This window comes from Plectropomus leopardus, chromosome 10 (genome assembly GCF_026936395.1).
Source record: "Plectropomus leopardus strain MGB_pleo_1.0 chromosome 10, ASM2693639v1, whole genome shotgun sequence".
NCBI lineage: Eukaryota > Metazoa > Chordata > Actinopteri > Perciformes > Serranidae > Plectropomus > Plectropomus leopardus.
This window is the reverse complement of record NC_142185.1, coordinates 31,613,503-31,640,981: the sequence shown is the minus strand read 5'-3', so window position 1 is coordinate 31,640,981 and position 27,479 is coordinate 31,613,503. Positions and strand designations below refer to the sequence as shown.

Genomic DNA, 27,479 nt, shown 5'->3' with positions numbered 1-27,479 from the left:
GCTAAATACGCTATTATATGTAGTTTCTCACAGTTTTTATCAGTTTTTGGTAAATGTCATTTTTGCCATTTTTGCCATACTATAGCCTTGCTTTTTTGGTCATTTTTTCGACAAACAAAATTTGGGTGTTTTTTGCAATTTTAGCAACATTCTATGCTATGGCGTGTCTAAATACGCTATTATACGTAGTTTCTAGCAGTTTTTAGTTGTTTTTGGGAAATGTCATTTTTTGACATTTTTGCCATACTATAGCCTTGCTTTTTTGGTCATTTTTTCGACAAGCCATATTTGGGTGTTTTTTTTTGCAATTTTAGCAACATTCTATGCTATGGCATGTCTTAATAGGCTAGTATTTTTAGTTTCTAGCAGTTTTTAGCTGTGTATGGGAAATGACATTTTTGACATTTTTGCCATACTATAGCCTTGCTTTTTTTGGTCATTTTTTCGACATACGAAATTTGGGTGTTTTTTGCAATTTTAGCAACATTCGATGCTATGGCGTGTCTAAATACGCTATTAAATGTAGTTTCTAGCAGTTTAATCAGTTTTTGGGAAATGACATTTTTGACATTTTTGCCATACTATAGCCTTGCTTTTTTGGTCATTTTTTCGACATACGAAATTTGGGTGTTTTTTGCAATTTTAGCAACATTCTATGCTATGGCGTGTCTAAATACGCTATTATATGTAGTTTAAAGGAGTTTTTAGTTGTTTTTGGGAAATGTCATTTTTTGACATTTTTGCTATGCTATAGCCTTGCTTCTTTGGTCATTTTTTCGACAAGCCATATTCAGGTGTTTTTTTTGCAATTTTAGCAACATTCTATGCTATGGCGTGCCTTAATATGCTATTATTTGTAGTTTCTAGCAGTTTTTAGTTGTTTTTGGGAAATATCTTTTTTGACATGTTTGCCATACTATAGCCTTGCTTTTTTGGTGATTTTTTCGACATATGAAATTTGGGTGTTGTTTGCAAATTTAGCAACATTCTATGCTATGGCGTGTTTAAATACGCTATTATATGTAGTTTCTCGCAGTTTTTATCAGTTTTTGGGAAATGTCAGTTTTGACATTTTTGCCATACTATAGCCTTGCTTCTTTGGTCATTTTTTCGACATCCGAAATTTGGGCTTTTTTTTTGCAATTTTAGCAACATTCTATGCTATGGCGTGTCTTAATACGTTAGTATTTGTAGTTTCTAGGAGTTTTTAGTTGTTTTTGGGAAATGTCATTTTTTAACATTTTTGCCATACTATAGCCTTGCTTTTTTGGTCATTTTTTCGACAAGCCATATTCGGGTGTTTTTTTGCAATTTTAGCAGCATTCTATGCTATAGCGTGACTTAATACGCTAGTATTTGTAGTTTCTAGCAGTTTTTAGTTGTTTTTGGGAAATGTCATTTTTGACATTTTTGCCATACTATAGCCTTGCTTCTTTGGTCATTTTTTCGACATACGAAATTTTGGTGTTTTTTGCAATTTTAGCAACATTCTATGCTATGGCGTGTCTAAATACGCTATTATATGTAGTTTCTCGCAGTTTTTATCAGTTTTTGGAAAATTACATTTTTGACATTTTTGCCATACTATAGCCTTGCATTTTTGGTCATTTTTTCGACACACGAAATTTGGGTGTTGTTTGAAATTTTAGCAACATTCTATGCTATGGCGTGTCTTAATACACTAGTATTTGTAGTTTCTAGCAGTTTTTAGTTGTTTTTGGGAAATGTCATTTTTTAACATTTTTGCCATACTATAGCCTTGCTTCTTTGGTCATTTTTTTCGACACACGAAATTTGGGGTTTTTTTTGCAACTTTTGCAACATTTTATGCTATGGCATGTCTAAATACGCTATTATACGTAGTTTCTAGCAGTTTTTATCAGTTTTTGGGAAATGTAATTTTTACATTTTGCCATACTATAGCCTTGCTTCTTTGGTCATTTTTTGACAAGCCATATTTGGGTGTTTTTTTTGCAATTTTAGCAACATTCTATGCTATGGCTGTCTAAATACTCTATTATATGTAGTTTCTCGCAGTTTTTATCAGTTTTTGGGAAATGTCATTTTTGCCATACTATAGCCTTGCTTTTTTGGTCATTTTTTTGACATATCAAATTTGGGTGTTTTTTTTTGCAATTTTAGCAACATTCTAAGCTATGGCGTGTCTAAATACGCTAGTATACGTAGTTTCTAGCAGTTTTTATCAATTTTATGGGAAATGTCATTTTTAACATTTTTGCCATACTATAGCCTTGCTTTTTTGGTCATTTTTTTCGACATACGAAATTTGGGTGTTGTTTGAAATTTTAGCAACATTCTATGCTATGGCGTGTCTAAATACGCTATTATATATAGTTTAAAGCAATTTTTAGTTGTTTTTGGGAAATGTCATTTTTTAACATTTTTGCCATACTATAGCCTTGCTTCTTTGGTCATTTTTTTCGACAAGCCATATTCGGGTGTTTTTTTGCAATTTTAGCAACATTCTATGCTATGGCGTGTCTAAATACGCTAGTATACGTAGTTTTTAGTAGTTTTTATCAGTTTTTGGGAAATGTCATTTTTGACATTTTTGCCATATTATAACCTTGATGTTTTGGTCATTTTTTCGACATACTGAAATTTGGGTGTTTTTTTTGCAATTTTAGCAACATTCTATGCCATGGCGTGTCTTAATACGCTAGTATTTGTAGTTCCTAGCAGTTTTTAGTTGTTTTTGGGAAATGTCATTTTTGACATTTTTGCCATACTATAGCCTTGCTTTTTTCGTCATTTTTTTGACATATCAAATTTGGGTGGTTTTTTTTGCAATTTTAGCAACATTCTAAGCTATGGCGTGTCTAAATACGCTAGTATACGTAGTTTCTAGCAGTTTTTATCAATTTTATGGGAAATGTCATTTTTGACATTTTTGCCATACTATAGCCTTGCTTTTTTGGTCATTTTTTTGACACACGAAATTTGGGGTTTTTTTTGCAACTATTGCAACGTTCTATGTTATGGCGTGTCTAAATACGCTATTATACGTAGTTTTTATCAGTTTTTGGGAAATGTCATTTTTGACATGTTTGCCATACTATAGCCTTGCTTTTTTGGTCATTTTTTCGACATACGAAATTTGGGTGTTTTTTGTAATTTTAGCAACATTCTATGCTATGGCGTGTCTTAATACGCTAGTATTTGTAGTTCCTAGCAGTTTTTAGTTGTTTTTGGGAAATGTCATTTTTGACATCTTTGCAATACTATAGCCTTGCTTCTTCTGTCATTTTTTTCGACAAGCCTTATTCGGTGTTTTTTGCAATTTTAGCAACATTCTATGCTATGGCATGTCTAAATACGCTATTATGTGTAGTTTCTAAGTTTTATCAGTTTTTTGGGAAATGTAATTTTTGCCATATTATAGCCTTGCTTTTTTGGTCATTTTTTCGACATACGAAATTTGGGTGTTTTTTGCAACTTTAGCAACATTCTATGCTATGGCGTGTCTAAATACGCTATTATAAGTAGTTTAAAGCAGTTTTTAGTTGTTTTTGGGAAATGTCATTTTTTGACATTTTTGCTATGCTATAGCCTTGCTTCTTTGGTCATTTTTTCGACATACGAAATTTGGGCTTTTTCTTGCAATTTTAGCAACATTCTATGCTATGGCGTGTCTAAATACAGTATTATAAGTAGTTTCTCGCAATTTTTTGTTGTTTTTGGGAAATGTCATTTTTTGACATTTTTGCTATGCTATAGCCTTGCTTCTTTGGTCATTTTTTCGACACACGAAATTTGGGTGTTTTTTTTTGCAATTTTAGCAACATTCTATGCTATGGCGTGCCTTAATACGCTAGTATTTGTAGTTTCTAGCAGTTTTTAGTTGATTTTTAGAAATGTCATTTTTGACATTTTTGCCATACTATAGCCTTGCTTCTTTGGTCATTTTTTCGACATACGAAATTTGGGCTTTTTCTTGCAATTTTAGCAACATTCTATGCTATGGCGTGTCTAAATACAGTATTATAAGTAGTTTCTCGCAATTTTTTGTTGTTTTTGGGAAATGTCATTTTTTTAACATTTTTGCCATACTATAGCCTTGCTTCTTTGGTCATTTTTTTCGACACACGAAATTTGGATGTTTTTTGCAACTTTTGCAACATTCTATGCTATGGCATGTCTAAATACGACATTATACGTAGTTTCTAGCAGTTTTTATCTGTTTTTGGGAAATGTCATTTTTTGACATGTTTGCCATACTATAGCCTTGCTTTTTTGGTCATCTTTTCGACGTACGAAATTTGGGTGTTTTTTGCAGTTTTAGCAACATTCAATGCTATGGCGTGTCTAAACACGCTATTATATGTAGTTTCTAGCAGTTTTTATCAGTTTTTGGGAAATGACATTTTTGACATTTTTGCCATACTATAGCCTTGCTTTTTTGGTCATTTTTTCGACATACGAAATGTGGGTGTTTTTTTGCAATTTTAGCAACATTCGATGCTATGGCGTGTCTAAATACGCTATTAAATGTAGTTTCTAGCAGTTTTATCAGTTTTTGGGAAATGACATTTTTGACATTTTTGCCATACTATAGCCTTGCTTCTTTGGTCATTTTTTTCGACATACAAAATTTGGGTGTTTTTTGCAATATTAGCAACATTCTATGCTATGGCGTGTCTGAACACGCTATTATATGTAGTTTCTAGCAGTTTTTATCAGTTTTTGGGAAATGTCCTTTTTGACATTTTTGCCATACTATAGCCTTGCTTTTTTATGTCATTTTTTTTAACAAACAAAATTTGGGTGTTTTTTGCAATATTAGCAACATTCTATGCTATGGCGTGTCTAAATAAGCTATTAAATGTACTTTACAGCAGTTTTTATCAGTTTTTGGGAAATGTCCTTTTTGACATTTTTGCCATACTATAGCCTTGCTTTTTTGGTCATTTTTTCGACATACGAAATTTGGGGTTTTTTTGCAACTTTTGCAACATTCTATGCTATGGTGTGTCTTAATACGCTAGTATTTGTAGTTTCTAGCAGTTTTTAGTTGTTTTTGGGAAATGTCATTTTTTGACATTTTTGCCATACTATAGCCTTGCTTCTTTGGTAATTTTTTTCGACACAAAATTTGGATGTTTTTTGCAATTTTTGCAACATTCTATGCTATGGCGTGTCTAAATACGCTATTATACGTAGTTTCTAGCAGTTTTTATCAGTTTTTGGGAAATGTCATTTTTTGACATTTTTGCCATACTATAGCCTTGCTTTTTTGGTCATTTTTTCAACATACGAAATTTGGGTGTTTTTTGCAATTTTAGCAACATTCTATGCTATGGCGTGTCTAAATACACTATTATAAGTAGTTTCTCACAGTTTTTAGTTGTTTTTGGGAAATGTCATTTTTTAAACATTTTTGCCATACTATAGCCTTGCTTTTTTGGTCATTTTTTCGACAAACAAAATTTGGGTATTTTTTGCAATTTTAGCAACATTCTATGCTATGGCGTGTCTAAATACACTATTATAAGTAGTTTCTCACAGTTTTTAGTTGTTTTTAGGAAATGTCATTTTTTAAACATTTTTGCCATACTATAGCCTTGCTTCTTTGGTCATTTTTTTCGACAAGCCATATTTGGGTGTTTTTTTTTGCAATTTTAGCAACATTCTATGCTATGGCATGTCTTAATAGGCTAGTATTTTTAGTTTCTAGCAGTTTTTAGCTGTGTATGGGAAATGACATTTTTGACATTTTTGCCATACTATAGCCTTGCTTTTTTTGGTCATTTTTTCGACATACGAAATTTGGGTGTTTTTTGCAATTTTAGCAACATTCGATGCTATGGCGTGTCTAAATACGCTATTAAATGTAGTTTCTAGCAGTTTAATCAGTTTTTGGGAAATGACATTTTTGACATTTTTGCCATACTATAGCCTTGCTTTTTTGGTCATTTTTTCGACATACGAAATTTGGGTGTTTTTTTTTGCAATTTTAGCAACATTCTATGCTATGGCGTGTCTAAATACGCTATCGTATGTAGTTTAAAGCAGTTTTTAGTTGTTTTTGGGAAATGTCATTTTTTGACATTTTTGCTATGCTATAGCCTTGCTTCTTTGGTCATTTTTTCGACAAGCCATATTCAGGTGTTTTTTTTGCAATTTTAGCAACATTCTATGCTATGGCGTGCCTTAATATGCTATTATTTGTAGTTTCTAGCAGTTTTTAGTTGTTTTTGGGAAATATCTTTTTTGACATGTTTGCCATACTATAGCCTTGCTTTTTTGGTGATTTTTTCGACATATGAAATTTGGGTGTTGTTTGCAAATTTAGCAACATTCTATGCTATGGCGTGTTTAAATACGCTATTATATGTAGTTTCTCGCAGTTTTTATCAGTTTTTGGGAAATGTCAGTTTTGACATTTTTGCCATACTATAGCCTTGCTTCTTTGGTCATTTTTTCGACATCCGAAATTTGGGCTTTTTTTTTGCAATTTTAGCAACATTCTATGCTATGGCGTGTCTTAATACGTTAGTATTTGTAGTTTCTAGGAGTTTTTAGTTGTTTTTGGGAAATGTCATTTTTTAACATTTTTGCCATACTATAGCCTTGCTTTTTTGGTCATTTTTTCGACAAGCCATATTCGGGTGTTTTTTTGCAATTTTAGCAACATTCTATGCTATGGCGTGACTTAATACGCTAGTATTTGTAGTTTCTAGCAGTTTTTAGTTGTTTTTGGGAAATGTCATTTTTTGACATTTTTGCCATACTATAGCCTTGCTTTTTTGGTCATTCTTTTCGACACACGAAATTTGGATGTCTTTTGCAACTTTTGCAACATTCTATGCTATGGGGTGACTAATTACGCTATTATACGTAGTTTCTAGCAGTTTTTATCAGTTTTTGGGAAATGTCATTTTTTGCCATTTTTGCCATACTATAGCCTTGCTTTTTTGGTCATTTTTTCGACATACGAAATTTGGGTGTTTTTTGCAACTTTAGCAACATTCTATGCTATGGCGTGTCTAAATACGCTATTATAAGTAGTTTAAAGCAGTTTTTAGTTGTTTTTGGGAAATGTCATTTTTTGACATTTTTGCCATACTATAGCCTTGCTTCTTTGGTCATTTTTTCGACATACGAAATTTGGGCTTTTTCTTGCAATTTTAGCAACATTCTATGCTATGGCGTGTCTAAATACAGTATTATAAGTAGTTTCTCGCAATTTTTTGTTGTTTTTGGGAAATGTCATTTTTTGACATTTTTGCTATGCTATAGCCTTGCTTCTTTGGTCATTTTTTCGACATACGAAATTTGGGTGTTTTTTGCAATTTTAGCAACATTCTATGCTATGGCATGTCTAAATACGCTATTATGTGTAGTTTCTAGCAGTTTTTAGTTGATTTTTAGAAATGTCATTTTTGACATTTTTGCCATACTATAGCCTTGCTTCTTTGGTCATTTTTTCGACATACGAAATTTGGGCTTTTTCTTGCAATTTTAGCAACATTCTATGCTATGGCGTGTCTAAATACAGTATTATAAGTAGTTTCTCGCAATTTTTTGTTGTTTTTGGGAAATGTCATTTTTTTAACATTTTTGCCATACTATAGCCTTGCTTTTTTGGTCATTTTTTCGACATACGAAATTTGGGTGTTTTTTGCAACTTTAGCAACATTCTATGCTATGGCGTGTCTAAATACGCTATTATAAGTAGTTTAAAGCAGTTTTTAGTTGTTTTTGGGAAATGTCATTTTTTGACATTTTTGCCATACTATAGCCTTGCTTCTTTGGTAATTTTTTTCGACACAAAATTTGGATGTTTTTTGCAATTTTTGCAACATTCTATGCTATGGCGTGTCTAAATACGCTATTATACGTAGTTTCTAGCAGTTTTTATCAGTTTTGGGAAATGTCATTTTTGACATTTTGCCATACTATAGCCTTGCTTTTTTGGTCATTTTTTCAACATACGAAATTTGGGTGTTTTTTGCAATTTTAGCAACATTCTATGCTATGGCGTGTCTAAATACACTATTATAAGTAGTTTCTCACAGTTTTTAGTTGTTTTTGGGAAATGTCATTTTTTAAACATTTTTGCCATACTATAGCCTTGCTTTTTTGGTCATTTTTTCAACATACGAAATTTGGGTGTTTTTTGCAATTTTAGCAACATTCTATGCTATGGCGTGTCTAAATACACTATTATAAGTAGTTTCTCACAGTTTTTAGTTGTTTTTGGGAAATGTCATTTTTTAAACATTTTTGCCATACTATAGCCTTGCTTTTTTGGTCATTTTTTCGACAAACAAAATTTGGGTATTTTTTGCAATTTTAGCAACATTCTATGCTATGGCGTGTCTAAATACACTATTATAAGTAGTTTCTCACAGTTTTTAGTTGTTTTTGGGAAATGTCATTTTTTAAACATTTTTGCCATACTATAGCCTTGCTTCTTTGGTCATTTTTTTCGACAAGCCATATTTGGGTGTTTTTTTTTGCAATTTTAGCAACATTCTATGCTATGGCATGTCTTAATAGGCTAGTATTTTTAGTTTCTAGCAGTTTTTAGCTGTGTATGGGAAATGACATTTTTGACATTTTTGCCATACTATAGCCTTGCTTTTTTTGGTCATTTTTTCGACATACGAAATTTGGGTGTTTTTTGCAATTTTAGCAACATTCGATGCTATGGCGTGTCTAAATACGCTATTAAATGTAGTTTCTAGCAGTTTAATCAGTTTTTGGGAAATGACATTTTTGACATTTTTGCCATACTATAGCCTTGCTTTTTTGGTCATTTTTTCGACATACGAAATTTGGGTGTTTTTTTTGCAATTTTAGCAACATTCTATGCTATGGCGTGTCTAAATACGCTATCGTATGTAGTTTAAAGCAGTTTTTAGTTGTTTTTGGGAAATGTCATTTTTTGACATTTTTGCTATGCTATAGCCTTGCTTCTTTGGTCATTTTTTCGACAAGCCATATTCAGGTGTTTTTTTTGCAATTTTAGCAACATTCTATGCTATGGCGTGCCTTAATATGCTATTATTTGTAGTTTCTAGCAGTTTTTAGTTGTTTTTGGGAAATATCTTTTTTGACATGTTTGCCATACTATAGCCTTGCTTTTTTGGTGATTTTTTCGACATATGAAATTTTGGTGTTGTTTGCAAATTTAGCAACATTCTATGCTATGGCGTGTTTAAATACGCTATTATATGTAGTTTCTCGCAGTTTTTATCAGTTTTTGGGAAATGTCAGTTTTGACATTTTTGCCATACTATAGCCTTGCTTCTTTGGTCATTTTTTCGACATCCGAAATTTGGGCTTTTTTTTTGCAATTTTAGCAACATTCTATGCTATGGCGTGTCTTAATACGTTAGTATTTGTAGTTTCTAGGAGTTTTTAGTTGTTTTTGGGAAATGTCATTTTTTAACATTTTTGCCATACTATAGCCTTGCTTTTTTGGTCATTTTTTCGACAAGCCATATTCGGGTGTTTTTTTGCAATTTTAGCAACATTCTATGCTATGGCGTGACTTAATACGCTAGTATTTGTAGTTTCTAGCAGTTTTTAGTTGTTTTTGGGAAATGTCATTTTTTGACATTTTTGCCATACTATAGCCTTGCTTTTTTGGTCATTTTTTTTGACATACAAAATTTGGATGTCTTTTGCAATTTTAGCAACATTCTATGCTATGGGTGACTAATTACGCTATTATAATGTAGTTTCTAGCAGTTTTTATCAGTTTTGGGAAATGTCATTTTTTTAACATTTTTGCCATACTATAGCCTTGCTTCTTTGGTCATTTATTTGTACACAACAAATTTGGGTGTTTTTTTGCAATTTTAGCAACATTATATGCTATGGCATGTCTAAATACGCTATTATAAGTAGTTTAAAGCAGTTTTTAGTTGTTTTTGGGAAATGTCATTTTTTGACATTTTTGCTATGCTATAGCCTTGCTTCTTTGGTCATTTTTTCGACATACGAAATTTGGGCTTTTTCTTGCAATTTTAGCAACATTCTATGCTATGGCGTGTCTAAATACAGTATTATAAGTAGTTTCTAGCAGTTTTTGTTGTTTTGGGAAATGTCATTTTTTGACATTTTTGCTATGCTATAGCCTTGCTTCTTTGGTCATTTTTTCGACACACGAAATTTGGGTGTTTTTTTTTGCAATTTTAGCAACATTCTATGCTATGGCGTGCCTTAATACGCTAGTATTTGTAGTTTCTAGCAGTTTTTAGTTGATTTTTAGAAATGTCATTTTTGACATTTTTCCCTTTCTATATCCTTGTTTCTTTTGTCATTTTTTCGACATACGAAATTTGGGCTTTTTCTTGCAATTTTAGCAACATTCTATGCTATGGCGTGTCTAAATACAGTATTATAAGTAGTTTCTCGCAATTTTTTGTTGTTTTTGGGAAATGTCATTTTTTTAACATTTTTGCCATACTATAGCCTTGCTTCTTTGGTCATTTTTTTTCGACACACGAAATTTGGATGTTTTTTGCAACTTTTGCAACATTCTATGCTATGGCATGTCTAAATACGACATTATACGTAGTTTCTAGCAGTTTTTATCTGTTTTTGGGAAATGTCATTTTTTGACATGTTTGCCATACTATAGCCTTGCTTTTTGGTCATCTTTTCGACATTTAAATTTGGGTGTTTTTTGCAGTTTTAGCAACATTCAATGCTATGGCGTGTCTAAATACGCTATTATATGTAGTTTCTAGCAGTTTTTATCAGTTTTTGGGAAATGACATTTTTGACATTTTTGCCATACTATAGCCTTGCTTTTTTGGTCATTTTTTCGACATACGAAATGTGGGTGTTTTTTTGCAATTTTAGCAACATTCGATGCTATGGCGTGTCTAAATACGCTATTAAATGTAGTTTCTAGCAGTTTTATCAGGTTTTGGGAAATGACATTTTTGACATTTTTGCCATACTATAGCCTTGCTTCTTTGGTCATTTTTTTCGACATACAAAATTTGGGTGTTTTTTGCAATATTAGCAACATTCTATGCTATGGCGTGTCTGAACACGCTATTATATGTAGTTTCTAGCAGTTTTTATCAGTTTTTGGGAAATGTCCTTTTTGACATTTTTGCCATACTATAGCCTTGCTTTTTTATGTCATTTTTTTTAACAAACAAAATTTGGGTGTTTTTTGCAATATTAGCAACATTCTATGCTATGGCGTGTCTAAATAAGCTATTAAATGTACTTTACAGCAGTTTTTATCAGTTTTTGGGAAATGTCCTTTTTGACATTTTTGCCATACTATAGCCTTGCTTTTTGGTCATTTTTTCGACATACAAAATTTGGGGTTTTTTTGCAACTTTTGCAACATTCTATGCTATGGTGTGTCTTAATACGCTAGTATTTGTAGTTTCTAGCAGTTTTTAGTTGTTTTTTGGAAATGTCATTTTTTGACATTTTTGCCATACTATAGCCTTGCTTCTTTGGTAATTTTTTTCGACACAAAATTTGGATGTTTTTTGCAATTTTAGCAACATTCTATGCTATGGCGTGTCTAAATATGCTATTATATGTAGTTTCGAGCAGTTTTTATCAGTTTTTGGTAAATGTAATTTTTGCCATTTTTGCCATACTATAGCCTTGCTTTTTTGGTCATTTTTTCAACATACGAAATTTGGGTGTTTTTTGCAATTTTAGCAACATTCTATGCTATGGCGTGGCTAAATACGCTATTATATGTAGTTTTGAGCAGTTTTTATCAGTTTTTGGTAAATGTCATTTTTGCCATTTTTGCCATACTATAGCCTTGCTTTTTTGGTCATTTTTTCGACAAACAAAATTTGGGTATTTTTTGCAATTTTAGCAACATTCTATGCTATGGCGTGTCTAAATACACTATTATAAGTAGTTTCTCACAGTTTTTAGTTGTTTTTGGGAAATGTCATTTTTTAAACATTTTTGCCATACTATAGCCTTGCTTCTTTGGTCATTTTTTCAACAAGCCATATTTGGGTGTTTTTTTGCAATTTTAGCAACATTCTATGCTATGGCATGTCTTAATAGGCTATTATATGTAGTTTCTAGCAGTTTTTAGCTGTGTATGGGAAATGACATTTTTGACATTTTGCCATACTATAGCCTTGCTTTTTTGGTCATTTTTTCGACATACGAAATTTGGGTGTTTTTTGCAATTTTAGCAACATTCGATGCTATGGCGTGTCTAAATATGCTATTAAATGTAGTTTCTAGCAGTTTAATCAGTTTTTGGGAAATGACATTTTTGCCATACTATAGCCTTGCTTTTTTGGTCATTTTTTCGACATACGAAATTTGGGTGTTTTTTTTGCAATTTTAGCAACATTCTATGCTATGGCGTGTCTAAATACGCTATCGTATGTAGTTTAAAGCAGTTTTTAGTTGTTTTTGGGAAATGTCATTTTTTGACATTTTTGCTATGCTATAGCCTTGCTTCTTTGGTCATTTTTTCGACAAGCCATATTCGGGTGTTTTTTTTTGCAATTTTAGCAACATTCTATGCTATGGCGTGCCTTAATATGCTATTATTTGTAGTTTCTAGCAGTTTTTAGTTGTTTTGGGGAAATATCTTTTTTGACATGTTTGCCATACTATAGCCTTGCTTCTTTGGTCATTTTTTTCGACATATGAAATTTGGGTGTTGTTTGCAAAATTTAGCAACATTCTATGCTATGGCGTGTTTAAATACGCTATTATATGTAGTTTCTCGCAGTTTTTATCAGTTTTTGGGAAATGTCAGTTTTGACATTTTTGCCATACTATAGCCTTGCTTCTTTGGTCATTTTTTCGACATCCGAAATTTGGGCTTTTTTTTTGCAATTTTAGCAACATTCTATGCTATGGCGTGTCTTAATACGTTAGTATTTGTAGTTTCTAGGAGTTTTTAGTTGTTTTTGGGAAATGTCATTTTTTAACATTTTTGCCATACTATAGCCTTGCTTTTTTGGTCATTTTTTCGACAAGCCATATTCGGGTGTTTTTTTGCAATTTTAGCAGCATTCTATGCTATAGCGTGACTTAATACGCTAGTATTTGTAGTTTCTAGCAGTTTTTAGTTGTTTTTGGGAAATGTCATTTTTGACATTTTTGCCATACTATAGCCTTGCTTTTTTGGTCATTTTTTTCGACATATCAAATTTTGGTGTTTTTTGCAATTTTAGCAACATTCTATGCTATGGCGTGTCTAAATACGCTATTATATGTAGTTTCTCGCAGTTTTTATCAGTTTTTGGAAAATTACATTTTTGACATGTTTGCCATACTATAGCCTTGCATTTTTGGTCATTTTTTCGACACACGAAATTTGGGTGTTGTTTGAAATTTTAGCAACATTCTATGCTATGGCGTGACTTAATACGCTAGTATTTGTAGTTTCTAGCAGTTATTAGTTGTTTTTGAGAAATGTCATTTTTGACATGTTTGCCATACTATAGCCTTGCATTTTTGGTCATTTTTTTGACACACGAAATTTGGGGTTTTTTTTGCAACTTTTGCAACATTTTATGCTATGGCATGTCTAAATACGCTATTATACGTAGTTTCTAGCAGTTTTTATCAGTTTTTGGGAAATGTAATTTTTTACACGTTTGCCATACTATAGCCTTGCTTCTTTGGTCATTTTTTTCGACAAGCCATATTTGGGTGTTTTTTTTGCAATTTTAGCAACATTCTATGCTATGGCTGTCTAAATACTCTATTATATGTAGTTTCTCGCAGTTTTTATCAGTTTTTGGGAAATGTCATTTTTGACATGTTTGCCATACTATAGCCTTGCTTTTTTGGTCATTTTTTTTGACATACGAAATTTGGGTGTTTTTTTGCAATTTTAGCAACATTCTATGCTATGGCGTGTCTAAATACGCTAGTATACGTAGTTTCTAGCAGTTTTTATCAATTTTATGGGAAATGTCATTTTTGACATTTTTGCCATACTATAGCCTTGCTTCTTTGGTCATTTTTTTGACACACGAAATTTGGGTGTTGTTTGAAATTTTAGCAACATTCGATGCTATGGCGTGTCTAAATACGCTATTATATATAGTTTAAAGCAGTTTTTAGTTGTTTTTGGGAAATGTCATTTTTTAACATTTTTGCCATACTATAGCCTTGCTTCTTTGGTCATTTTTTTCGACAAGCCATATTCGGGTGTTTTTTTGCAATTTTAGCAACATTCTATGCTATGGCGTGTCTAAATACGCTAGTATACGTAGTTTTTAGTAGTTTTTATCAGTTTTTGGGAAATGTCATTTTTGACATGTTTGCCATACTATAGCCTTGCTTTTTTGGTCATTTTTTTCGACATACGAAATTTGGGTGTTTTTTTTGCAATTTTAGCAACATTCTATGCCATGGCGTGTCTTAATACGCTAGTATTTGTAGTTCCTAGCAGTTTTTAGTTGTTTTTGGGAAATGTCATTTTTGACATTTTTGCCATACTATAGCCTTGCTTTTTTCGTCATTTTTTTGACATATCAAATTTGGGTGGTTTTTTTTGCAATTTTAGCAACATTCTAAGCTATGGCGTGTCTAAATACGCTAGTATACGTAGTTTCTAGCAGTTTTTATCAATTTTATGGGAAATGTCATTTTTGACATTTTTGCCATACTATAGCCTTGCTTTTTTGGTCATTTTTTTGACACACGAAATTTGGGGTTTTTTTTGCAACTACTGCAATGTTCTATGTTATGGCGTGTCTAAATACGCTAGTATTTGTAGTTCCTAGCAGTTTTTAGTTGTTTTTGGGAAATGTCATTTTTGACATTTTTGCCATACTATAGCCTTGCTTTTTTGGTCATTTTTTCGACATACGAAATTTGGGTGTTTTTTGTAATTTTAGCAACATTCTATGCTATGGCGTGTCTTAATACGCTAGTATTTGTAGTTCCTAGCAGTTTTTAGTTGTTTTTGGGAAATGTCATTTTTGACATCTTTGCAATACTATAGCCTTGCTTCTTCTGTCATTTTTTTCGACAAGCCATATTCGGGTGTTTTTTTGCAATTTTAGCAACATTCTATGCTATGGCGTGTCTAAATACGCTATTATATGTAGTTTCTCGCAGTTTTTATCAGTTTTTGGGAAATGTAATTTTTGCCATATTATAGCCTTGCTTTTTTGGTCATTTTTTCGACATACGAAATTTGGGTGTTTTTTTTGCAATTTTAGCAACATTCTATGCTATGGCGTGTCTTAATACGCTATCATATGTAGTTTTAAGCAGTTTTTAGTTGTTTTTGGGAAATGTCATTTTTAACATTTTTGCCATACTATAGCCTTGCTTTTTTGGTCATTTTTTTCGACATACGAAATTTGGGTGTTTTTTTGCAATTTTAGCAACATTCTATGCTATGGCGTGTCTTAATACGCTAGTATTTGTAGTTCCTAGCAGTTTTTAGTTGTTTTTGGGAAATGTCATTTTTGCCATATTATAGCCTTGCTTTTTTGGTCATTTTTTCGACACACGAAATTTGGGGGGGTTTTTTGCAACTTTTGCAACATTCTATGCTATGGCGTGTCTAAATACACTATTATATGTAGTTTAAAGCAGTTTTCAGTTGTTTTTGGGAAATGTCATTTTTGACATGTTTGCCATACTATAGCCTTGCTTTTTTGGTCATTGTTTTCGACAAGCCATATTCGGGTGTTTTTTTGCAATTTTAGCAACATTCTATGCTATGGCGTGTCTAAATACGCTAGTATACGTAGTTTCTAGCAGTTTTTATCAGTTTTTGGGAAATGTCATTTTTGACATTTTTGCCATACTATAGCCTTGCTTTTTTGGTTATTTTTTTCGACATGCTATATTCGGGTGTTTTTCGCAGGTTTTGCAACTTTCTATGCTATGGCATCTCAATACACTATTTTACGTAGTACGTACTTTATATTTAGCAGTTTTCAATTTTTGGGGGGGAAATGTCATGTTTGACATTTTTGCCATAGTATAGCCTGGCTTTAATTGTCATTTCAACATGCTATATTAAGCTGTTTTTGGCCATTTTTGTATAATTTTATGCTATGGTGCATCTTTATGTTTTTTTGATGCGAGTTTGGATCCTGTGCTGTGGTGCAAGTTTTTGGTGCCGTTTTGAATAATATACCATAGTATGGCATGTCTATGCTATTCATGAAGACAAAGTAGTTTGTGAGTTTCTTACAGTTTCTTAGGTACAGTAAACGTCAGCAGTAAATGTTTTTAAATGCATGGACGTATGGACATTAGTAATAGCCAGAGCCATGTCTCAGTATTCCCCTTTAATTGACTAATTTAAAACAATTAATAAATGTCTAATTTGAAACAGGGCCTCCTGCTGTTCAACAGTCAGACACCCAAATAAATTGATGTATAAACACACAAAATAGAAAAGTTGCAAAATCAAAACCTGAATCACTATATATCTAGAATTTTCTGCCTGATTAATGACTGAAACTACTAACTCAAGTTAGGTCGATAAATAAATTTTCCCCTGATTGAAAAAAAACTGTTTTCCCAGAAAACTATCAGCAAGCCATCTCTGAGTCATGAGACTCTTTTTTACAAGCCCAAATTCACTTTAGACTGTTAACCAACAGTTTAGAACCACAGTTCTAAAAGCACTGCGATGGAAATGTCTTTAATGCGCTCCCCCAGTTAGGTTATTTCTGCTCTGAACAGTCAAAGAGTCATTTGAGAGTTTCAGCACTGCAGACGTGACGGATAGTTGACAAAACAGCGGAACTCGTTGGACAAGTTTTTCTTATGTTTTGGCAGGAAGCTGCACATAGTTACATCCAGGAGGTCTTTGGCGAAATTCCTCATGATGGCTCCTGTAGAACAGAAGAAAACAGACACAGAAATCACAAAAAATCACTTTTCTACTAAAATTGTGGTCTGATGTGTGGAAGTGGCATGCAACTAAATACAGCTTAAGGTAGTTTTACTTTTCTTTCTTGTTCTACTCCACTACATTTTGAAGGTAAATATTGTACTTTTCATAGTGGAGTGCCATAACCTGTTTTATTCCATAAAAATTGTAAAAGTCAAAGTAAAGTATGTCTTAAAAAATCCTTTCAAAATCATAGTATAGCCTGCCACAAAAAATCACAGTAAAATATGCCATAAAACTGAGAAAAATGTCATAGTATAGTATGTCATAAAAGAATAAAATATTATAGCAGAGTATGTCATACAAAAATAATTTAACAGTCATTGTTTAGTATGTTGTTAAAAAAAAGTCAAAGCTAGTGTGCCATGTACAAAATAGCATAAGAATATAGTATATTGCATGTTGTTCAGAAAATCAATGGTATACCAGTCGCAGAAAATCATTCAAGTCACAGTATAGTATGTCAAAAAAAGCAATGTGCCAGTGTGTAATAAAAATTCATGAAAGGCCACTGTTAAGTATACCATAAAACATGATTAAAAAAGTCATAGTATAGCATATCATAAAGAAATACTCGTATAGTATGCCATGAAAACATTATCAAAAGTGTAATGATAGTATGTCATTAAAAAAATAATAAAAAATAACCATGGTAGAGTATGATAAAAAAAAAACAAACATTAAAGTCACAGTATGCCGTAAAAATCTCAAAATCCATTGTGCGGTAGGTCATAAAAATATTATAGTAGAGTATGACGTTCAAACATCACCAAAATGTCATAGTAGTGCCTTCAGAAAATTATAAAAAGGTGACGTATCTTTCAAAAGAGAAACATAAAATTAATTAAAAAGTTTGAGATGTGTGTCATTTAACAAAATCAAAGTGTGTATGTCATTCAAAATACAACTGAAAACTTATTGTGTAGTGTTCAATTCAAATCATTCTAAAAATGTCACACGGTATGTTGTTCAAATTTTAAAAAATCAAAACCATAATCGTATTTCAAATAAACAATAAAAGTCTAATGGGACATACAAAAAAGGAGTCATATTATAGAAGGCCATTAAAAAGTCACTGATGTCACAGTATAGTGACATAAAAATGTAATAAAAAATAGCCATATAATTAAAAAATCATTTGTAGTACGCCATTTTAAAAAAACATTCAAAAGTCACAGTAAAGTATGCCTAAATATTTCATAAAATGGTATGTTATTAGGATGCCATAAATTAGAGAAAAGTCATTGTATACTTTGTCGCAAACATTTAAAGTATAGTATGTATATAGTATATAGTAAAATTAATTTAAGTCATAGTATAAAGTCAAAAAAGTCACAGGAAATTACTGAGTAAAGTATGTCATAAACAATAATTGAAAAAGTCACAGTATAGTATGCAACAGTCGAGTATGTAAAATAAAAATCATAAATAACAGTTAAGTAGCCATAAAAAAACATTTACGTCACAGTACAGAGTATATCCTAAATTTTCATGTCATAGCCTTTTATGTCAGAGTAATTCATGATGAAGTCACAGTTCAGTACGCCATAAAAACCACTAAAGTCACTGTTTAGTATGCCATAGTCTAGTACTGCATAAAAACTTTTATAAATAATGCATAGTATAATATGCCATACAAAAATCCAAGTACAATACGCAATAAGTCAGTCTAGTGTATTATAAAAATTAAGGCCACCGTTTAGTATATTTAAAAAGGTCATGTTTGCTATGTCATAAAAATAATTTAAGTCACAGTATAGTACCTTAAAAATTTTTAAAAATTAGTTTAGTTTGTCAGAAAAATTCATAATGAGTCACCGTAAAGTATCAGTAAGAAATCATAGTACGAGTATAGAAGCTCATAACAAAATCATGAGTCATAGCATAGCACGCCATAAAAACGTCATAGTATGTAATTTGAAAATTTTTAAAAAGTATACATTCCAACATTTGTATCACAAAGTTTATTTTTCTGTTAGATAAATTATAGGTGTTAAACTTTTAAAAAATCATCATTATCGTGTATCAGGAAAGAATTTTTTGTTTTTTCTTAAATCCAGATGTTAAGAAAAGTCTCTCACTGCAGCAGATATCTGACTTTGCATTTTTAAAACGTTTGAGATCCATCTTGAAGAAAACAAAAAGCTAATCTGTGACTTTAACTATAACAACATTAATATTCCAATTCTAGTCAAATATTTGATAAATATTACACATATTTGTCCTCTCACCTGTGCACAGCAGCACTTTGCCTTTGCTCAGGAACTTGACGGTTTTGGCCACTTTGCTCAGACACTCCTCGGACAGGTACGGCGGGTCGGCGAGGACGATGTCGAAGCTCTGAGGCGCCACGTTGGCCGGGAGAGACAGCGGCTCGTTGTAGTCATAGAAGATGAAGTCCTCGCCATAGGTGGCGAAGCGGCGGTCGTACTCCAACACGACGGCAGACACCCGATCCGAGCCGGACACCACTCCCTGCTTCAGCTTCTGGTACACGCTGGGCGCCGACACACACGCTATCCTGCAGGTCAGAGGTCACATTAGGACACTTTAAGGTGTTTGAGGAGATGCTTAAATCTGTGCTTTGTTGTTTTTCAGCTTTAATGTTGAATAATTGGAGAAGATGATGGAATGTAACTAAGTAAATTTACTCAGAACTGTACTTAATTACAAATTTAAAGTTCTTGTACTTCAAGTATTTTATGCTACTTTATACTTCTACTCCACTACATGTCAGAGCTAAATACTGCACTTTTTACTTCACTAACAGCTCGTTAATTTTCAATTTCCGTCCCCTGAATGTCCAGTGATAACCATGTATCTCCAAATATGTTAATGTTGAATGTTTGTGATAAAGTGTTTCTTTGTGTATTGACAAAGTTCTGCTACTTCTTAGACTAAATAAACTCTTAAAAACCCTCCTGTATCTGCTGGAAAATACTTTGTCACAAAGCTGGAAACCGTTTTTCTGACACTGTGAGAGGTTTTAGAAACATAGTACTCAAAGGAAAACCTCACTTCAAACAAATAATGATCTTATAGAACATGACGCTGCTGTAGATTACAAAAAAGAGTTAAAATGAGTAAGATCCTAAACATCTACGGCAGTTAAATGCAACATACACATTAACCCTTTCAGATCGAAGTAAATTGGCTTGATGTCTTTCAAAAACACGAGTACAAGGCAATGAGCAACTTCTGAAGAAATGATCCAAAAATTATCAAAAACACTGTAAAAGTACAAGAAAATTACCATAATTACAAAGAAAGACCACAAAAAGTGCTTAAAATTAATTCTGTAAAATGATTTAACATTTACAATTATGATAATTATAAATATATATTTTGGAACATTTTCTCGTAGCGTTTTTAAAAGTTATTTTCCAAATCTACAGCAATCTGCAGAACAGTTGCTCAGTGCCCTTTTTTTCTCGTGTTTTCAAATTAAATCGAACCAATTTTTAAAGATTTAAATACTTTAAAGGTGTCGGAGAGCAACACACGAACACCCGTGTTGATCCAGGTTTCAAATGTTTCAAATGAGGATCATAAAACACTGAGAAACATTTCGCTGCACAATGAATACTTGCTGATAATACTTTCGAAATGCAGGACTTCTACTGGTATTTTCTTAGTGTTGTTTCGTACTTTTACTTAAGTATCTGAATACTTCTTCCACCGATGGTCTGATCAGATCGACAGAGCTGAACAGACCGGATCAGATGGGATTGATACTTCAAAGAAACGGACAGATCTGTTTGTTTAATTAAAAATTTTATACAAAATAAAAGTTTTAAAAAGTGTCTCCCTCTTTTTTTGTCTAATGATACCTCAAAGCTAGGCGGGCAGTTTTATTTTGGGTTCAGTGGACAAGAATGCCATAATAAATATTAAGCATGTTGTAATTAAGGAAAGTTGCTTTTCCAGCATTGGAAACATCTGCGTAAACTGTAAAACAAACCAACCAACGACCACAGGCTCATCAACAAGAGTCAAGTTCAGATAAGAGAGCTCTTTATTTGTCCCAATACTAAAAAAATATTTGCAAATATTAAAATGTTAGATAACAAAAAACAAGGTGCCAAAAACAGTAAAATAAAAATTACAAGGTGCCAACTCAAAGAGCCTAGATTTTATATATACACACATACAGTACTGTGCAAAACTCTTAGGCCGCTCTGAACTTTATTTTAGCAGGTTATAATGACCATACACATTTATTCTGCACCTCCCTGGACCAAAGAGTAGCCTGAATATCAAGAGCACTCTACACCGAAAACCAGGGGTCAAAACGTCCCAGAACAACACACTGACTGGCAAAAAAGCAACAAAAAAATGACTACTCGACTTAAAGCAACCTCAGTCAACTGAAAGTTCTCTGACTGTTGATTTGAATCTCCGACTTTCAGACGGCAGCCCTAAAAGAATCTAAAATAAAGTCTGACAAAAAAATACGTGTCAGTATTGGTAAAGTGTTTTGGAGATGGACAGAAAATGCTGCGAACAGTTTAGCCGTCTGCTAACTGGAGGAGAGCAGCTCTGAAGACAGACAGTAAACTCTCTGCTGCTGCTGGATCACAGGTCAGACCTGCTGCTGCTGGATCACAGGTCAGACCTGCTGCTGCTGGATCACAGGTCAGACCTGCTGCTGCTGGACTCCAGCTCGCTGTGACGCCTGATGTCGGGCGCTTTGCACGGGCTGCATTCAAACAGCTACAACTGGTGACCGATGGTTGATTAGTTTTAGGTAGTTCAGGCCAGAGTGTCAGAGGAGGCAGAGTAGAGCGATTCATGACTTCACTCAAGGGGGTCTGCAGGTCTGTGTATCTTAAAATTCCATTTTTTCTTTTACCAGATTTTGACCAACTCCAATTTTGATATGAAGGAAAGTCATTTTGTAACATTCAAGCTATGACCTGTTCAACTGTGATTTATATAGGTGTGTGTGTGTGTGTGTGTGTGTTTGGTTTTACCTGCCTCCTTCTCCAGCTTCACGAATGACCTCCTCAGCTAACTGAGCCGCCGTCTCGTCGGTGTACCAGAACTGACTCATCCGCTGGAGGAAACACAAACAGGAGCATCAGTGACACTGACAGCTTTTATGAATTTGATTTTTTTTACTTTCTTTATTGTGAATTGTGGTCATAACAGAAAAAGTGAAGCAAAGTGCAGCTACGTATAAACAGACACAAACACGTACAATAAAAGTGAGGACAGAGTAGAAGATTAAGAATTAAACAAAAACTTAAAAAAAGGGGGATAAAACAAAGGTACAATTTGATGAGTATAAAAGGTGAAAAGAAGAGAGAAAAAGATGTGTATGCAGATGAGTGTGTGTGTGTGTGTGTGGTGATTGCAGGGTTTGAAAATACTCTAATGTCTAAAGACAATTTGGGTTTTTAGTCAAACTGTAAAAATTTGAATTTGTTTTTTTCAGAGTCACTATTTGCAAGATTACTACTAGATTTCTTCGCAGATTATTTCCCATCCTGCACCAAACTCCATTTAAGAAATGTGACATTTTTTAAAAATCCCTTACATGCCAGCAAAAACACAAAACTCTAGACGCAACGTAAGAGTCATCATATGTCGACAGTATTCCTGTTTGTCACCTCATTTAGTACCAGCTCTCTGTGAGCTGAAGGCTCATTTGTAGCGTAGTAATTTGTAGTTTAAATTTGATGGAAACTAATAAAAACTTTTTGTCATGATGATGCTGTTTAAATTACCTGAAGAGTTTCCACTTCGTTATATTACAGCTATATTTTATATCTATAAGTCAGCCAGTAAAACAAAGGACAGATCCCAGAGTCAGTGTTTCTGTCTCTAGTCACTAAAACCAGTAAACTCACCCAGTCCTCGTCCACTGCTCCCACAGTGAACTGGTCTGATGGTGTGGTGTTGCTGGTCTCGTTGTAAAACTCCTGCAGGGCGGCCAGAGTGTGAGCGGACAGCGTCGGGACGTCGTCATCGTCGCTTTCACTCATGGCTGACGGAGGAGGAAGAAACACTGCTAAACACTGTTAGTGATGACATTTCTAACCGCTGACAAATAATTAGAAGATAAATAACCCAAAATAAACAGCTGAAGCTGAAGTTAAGCTGTAATCACACCGAATTACAGTTTAACAAAATATCTGCAGTCAAAAGATTTAATTCAAATTCAACAGCTTAAAGGAAAACTTGTGTTTTTCAACCTGGACCTTATTTTCCCACATTTTTGTGTCCAAGTGACTCATGAGAACTCAAATTTGTAAATTGGTCCAGTATTTAGCGAGCCAGCAGTAGTGATACAGGTTGTCATGATGTAGCCTTTTTTTTGGGACTTTGAGTACAGTTGGAAATTGTAAAAACAGAAATTATCGTTGGATTTTCAAATAACTGACAGTCCTTAACATTATAGCATCCTACATTACTATACTATATTTGTATACATACATACATATGTGTGTGTGTGTGTGTATATATATATATATATATATATAGAGAGAGAGAGAGAGAGAATTTGAAAAAAATCAGAAAAAGTGAGGGAGAATAGAGAGAATGATAAAATTGTATGAAAGTAAATAATAAACCTATTTAAACAGACATTTAGACAGATACAAATACATAAATAAAATTTACAACAGATTTATGTAAGTGTTACAGGTAAACAAACAGGCGCTAATGTAATTAAAGCTCACGAAAACTAACTAAAATTCGACATAAACCCCTAAAGTTTTAAATGCTGTAAGTATAAAACCATAAAAACAGAGTTTGAGTTTGAGTTTGGTTCAGAAAAGGACTCACAGTTTCAAACACAAACACCTGAACAAATGTTGGTTGTTTACTGCGTTCACTGATGGTTTCTTCGGTGTATTTTGATGCTGATGTGTTGCACTTAAATAAACTGTTAAACGTTTGTGTTTATCTTGTTTTTGCGGTGAGCGCGTGTTTATGTATCGTTGCTAGCTCGGTGAATGAACGACCGTCGCGTGTTTATCAGTAAATAAACCGCCAATTACAAACAAAAACTTCACTGTCAAAGTATCCGCTTGTGGATTTTCAGCAAATATGTGGGTACTTTTGAAATATGGCACAAAAACCGCACATACCTGATCAGAAACTCCCGGTTAGCTAACCGGCTGCTCGCTGCTGCTGCTGTGTTGTGTTCCCACGCGAGGAGTCGCGCGATGATGTCGTAGTTTAAATAAGTACGGCGTCCGACGAGGGACAAACTGGTTCACTTCGACTTTCTGTCTGATGACGTAACAATGAGCCACCACTTTGCTCATTTTCTGTCACAAACTCAAAATTAACCAGCCGACAAACATATGAGATATTTATTTATTATTTCGAAGAAAAACTCTTCAGATATGATCGTTAATAGAGATTAAAGCTGACTTTGGCCTTAAATTGAAGAATTATTAAAGGGGGTTTGGTTATTTTAGGTACATAGCCAACCAGTGGTGGAATGTAATTAAGTGTATTTACTCAAGTACTGTACTTTGAGGTAAATGTACTCTACTGGAGTATTTCATTTTATGCCACTTTATACTTTCACTTCACTACATCTCAGAGGCAAAATTGTACTTTTAACTCCACTACATTTACTTGACCACTTTAGTTACTTTTCAGATTAAGATTTTTGTTTGTTTGGGTTCAAATACCTGATTTTGTCCACAAGATGTCCCAATGCCAGAAAATCAACTAAATGTCTCAATGTCCTGTTAAAAAAAAGTCCTTAATTTTCCAGTGTGTCGTTAAAAAATTCCCGGTTTTGATGCAAAAGTCTGCATAATAACCCGATGTCTTGTAAAAACTACCTGGTTGTGTCGCCAGAAAAACGTTTGTGTAATGTCCCAACGTCTTGTTCAAAATACCTGTTTTTGTTGACATCAAAGTCTGCTGAATGTACCTATGTCCTGTAAAAAAAAACAAAAAAAACTGGTTTTGTTGCCAGAAAAATTTCCACCAAAGTGTAACGTTGTCGTTTTAAAAATACCGGGTTTTGTCTTAAACAGTCTACTAAATGTCCCGAATTTTCCTTAAAAATACCTTGTGCAGAACTCATTAGTCGTGATGACACTGTTTGTCCTCTAGAGAGCATTGATGAGCTGATTTTTTATTTTTTTGCAGTTTTCAGGAGTGATACCAGGCCCACAGGAAAGTTGCTCAGCTTTGCAAATTGAAAAAAATCTGCTAAAATCTCCCATTGTCTCATTAAAAATACCCTTTATTTAAACATAAAAACAGCCTTTAAATGTTGCAACATAACGTTAAATAACCTGGTTTTGCTGACAAAATAACATCTGCTAAATGCCCCGATGCATGCTCAAATATTCACATTTTAGAAGCTGAAATCAGAGAATTTTGGATATATTTCTTAAAATATAACTAAAATCAATTATCAAATTAGCTGCAGATTAACTCAATAGCTGACAACTAATTGATTAATTGTTAAATCATTGCAGCTCTACAGCTGAAATAATTAGTCAATGACTAAATTGACTGAATGCAACCCCTCTTAAAAAACCTGAACTCCCCCTTTAATAATTTCCTTAACTGTTTTTAAGAATAAAACTTACTGTTGCTGTCAGAACAAACATTAGGTAATAAAAAGTAGACTTTATTTTTTACTGAAGTAGATAAAAACAGATGTGACTCGTGTAAAAGAAACCGCAGAGACCAGAACATTTTATACAATAACTTTATGTACACTTTTACACTTCATTAACAAAACAGCCATTCTACATAACCAGGATAGTGCTCTGAACGAGGAGGTCTCCGACGTAATGCTTCAACAAAGTGGCTCTGCTCCTTTTTATTTGGTTTGTTATTGCTGTCCATCAGCTCAAACAGTCTCCGCTTCGATCCAGTGTGTGTTGAAGAGTGATGCGCTGCTGTAGAAAAATACTACTGAAATTAAATCTGCTAAACTTTAGAGGCCCCGAGCCTTCAAGTGTCCCGGCGGGAGAGAAATCTACGATCCAAATAGAGAAAAAATATCAAACCGCAAAAACCGAGTTACTCCCTCTTTATCTGAATTCATACAAGGTTGAACTCAACTCTTCCTGCCGAACGCCGGCATATAAAAACATTTCAGTCATGTTTCTTTTTTTTTTTTTGTCTTTGAACAAACATTTCTCGTGGTTTCTGATTTGAAAACATTATATATATATATATTTACACCCTTTAGTGAATCTGATTTTGGTTTTCTGTCATCGCCAACAAATAAACAAATGCCCTCCTGTGCTGCGCCGTTCAGCGACCCCAAAGACAGTCGGCAACATCTCGTGTGTGTGTGTGTGTGCATTTTTTGAGTGTGTGTGTGCATCCGCTGTTTTCTTGGCGAATGGCAGGCACAGTTTGTTGTCAGTTGATGCATGACAAAATAAAACCGCACACACAGAACAATCAACAAAACAAAGGCACTCTGGGAAGGATTGGGGCGGCGTGTGTGAGTGTGTGAGTGTGTGTGTGTGTGTGTGTATGTGTGTTCTCTCGTAATGGCATTCTTGAAATGAAATGGCCCCTCTAATACTTTCAACTACAAAACCTCACACTGGAAAAAATATTCTCCTTCAATTTCCAAAAACTGCAACTTGTTTAACCTCGATGTCACTCTGTGTGTGTGTGTGTGTGTATGTGTGTTTGTGGCCTCAAGGTACATGAGGTGGAGGCGGAGGCTGAAGAGAACGCCGTCAACATTCGCCGCCGCTGCTCCGCCACCTCTCGTCGTCATGATGGTCAAAACTTCATCACATCAGTCAACAGGATCCTCAGACTGAGTCCGTCTGCTCTGCAGTTCAGTCTCCATGGTAACCACACCATCATCATTTCATCAGGTCTGTCAATCATGCTGGAGGGGCGGGGAGGATAAAAAAAAAAGAAAAAAAATCCAGAGGTGAAAACGGGGTAAACATTCAGGTATGAGATGGATCCCTCAGCGGGCAGAGAGACAGAGAGCGCCTCCAGCTGCCTCGTCTACCCATAGTTCTTAGGGACGAATCTGGGCGTCTTTTGATTGGTTGCTTTAAAAAAAAAAAAAAAAAAAAACATGATCCGAGATGGGAGTTTCCAGTGGTTATTTCACGCAGAGAAGGCCGCCCACGTTGGCCACAAACTCCTCCAGGCTCTTAAGGAAGGCGACCTTCTGCTTGCGGTCCATGGTGGGCGGCGTGCTGCTGGCCGTCAGCTTGTTGAAGGCGTCGGCCAGCCGCTGGTAGATGACGGCGTCTCTCTGCGAGGAGAGGAGGGTCTCCACCAGCTCCGAGTACTCCACCTGACGGACGTCAAACACACCGTCAACTCAAGGCCAAGAGATTTGATAACAGAAGAAATATTAACAGCTGATTCGTAACAAAAATTCAAGAGTCTCAATGACAAAACAAAGGCGCTCTGGGAAGGATTGCGGCACCGGCGGCGGCGTGTGCACGTGTTAAACATAGTTTGACCACATAATTTGGGTCCTGTCTGTCTTCTCTTAACACCATGCCTGCAGGTTTCTATGAATAATATTTGTTCTATTTTTGTGTAATTATTTGTTTGTTTTTTCCTTCTTTTTTAGCTCAGTTTTAAATTTATTATTATCACTGTTGAGATTTTATTGCCATTTTTAAGCCCCTGG

General features: G+C 33.9%; 2 protein-coding genes across 3 annotated transcripts in view; both read right to left on the bottom strand.

Annotated features, from left to right (window-relative positions):
* Positions 1-16,244: 16,244 nt before the first annotated feature.
* On the bottom strand, positions 16,245-24,097 carry eef1akmt1 (EEF1A lysine methyltransferase 1). 2 transcript variants are annotated; one of them, XM_042494901.2, is made up of 5 exons: positions 23,965-24,097; positions 22,723-22,880; positions 21,844-21,926; positions 19,102-19,391; positions 16,245-16,811 (listed from the first exon to the last, which is right to left on the bottom strand). In XM_042494901.2, the coding sequence occupies exons 2-5, from the start codon at positions 22,855-22,857 to the stop codon at positions 16,681-16,683; spliced, it is 639 nt and encodes a 212-aa protein (XP_042350835.1). In that variant the 5' UTR covers positions 22,858-22,880; positions 23,965-24,097; the 3' UTR covers positions 16,245-16,680. The 2 variants fall into 2 exon arrangements, with proteins under 2 accessions (XP_042350835.1, XP_042350834.1); XM_042494900.2 differs by having other exon boundaries at positions 22,723-22,859.
* Positions 24,098-25,545: 1,448 nt separating this feature from the next.
* Positions 25,546-27,479, bottom strand: part of xpo4 (exportin 4) — a 69,367-nt gene continuing 67,433 nt past the window's right edge. The window contains exon 24 of the mRNA XM_088083590.1: positions 25,546-27,134. Coding sequence (XP_087939716.1) covers positions 26,937-27,134 — 198 coding nt within the window. The 3' untranslated portion in view covers positions 25,546-26,936. The remainder of the gene's footprint in view (positions 27,135-27,479) is intronic.

Excerpts from the sequence above, each read along its gene's own strand:
- eef1akmt1 (XM_042494901.2), bottom strand. The coding sequence starts at position 22,857 with ATGAGTGAAAGCGACGATGACGACGTCCCGACGCTGTCCGCTCACACT. Across the intron at positions 21,927-22,722 it reads GAGCAGTGGACGAGGACTGG|CGGATGAGTCAGTTCTGGTA; the intron begins GTGAGTTTACTG and ends TGTTTCCTCCAG. Across the intron at positions 16,812-19,101 it reads CAAAGTGCTGCTGTGCACAG|GAGCCATCATGAGGAATTTC; the intron begins GTGAGAGGACAA and ends TCTGTTCTACAG.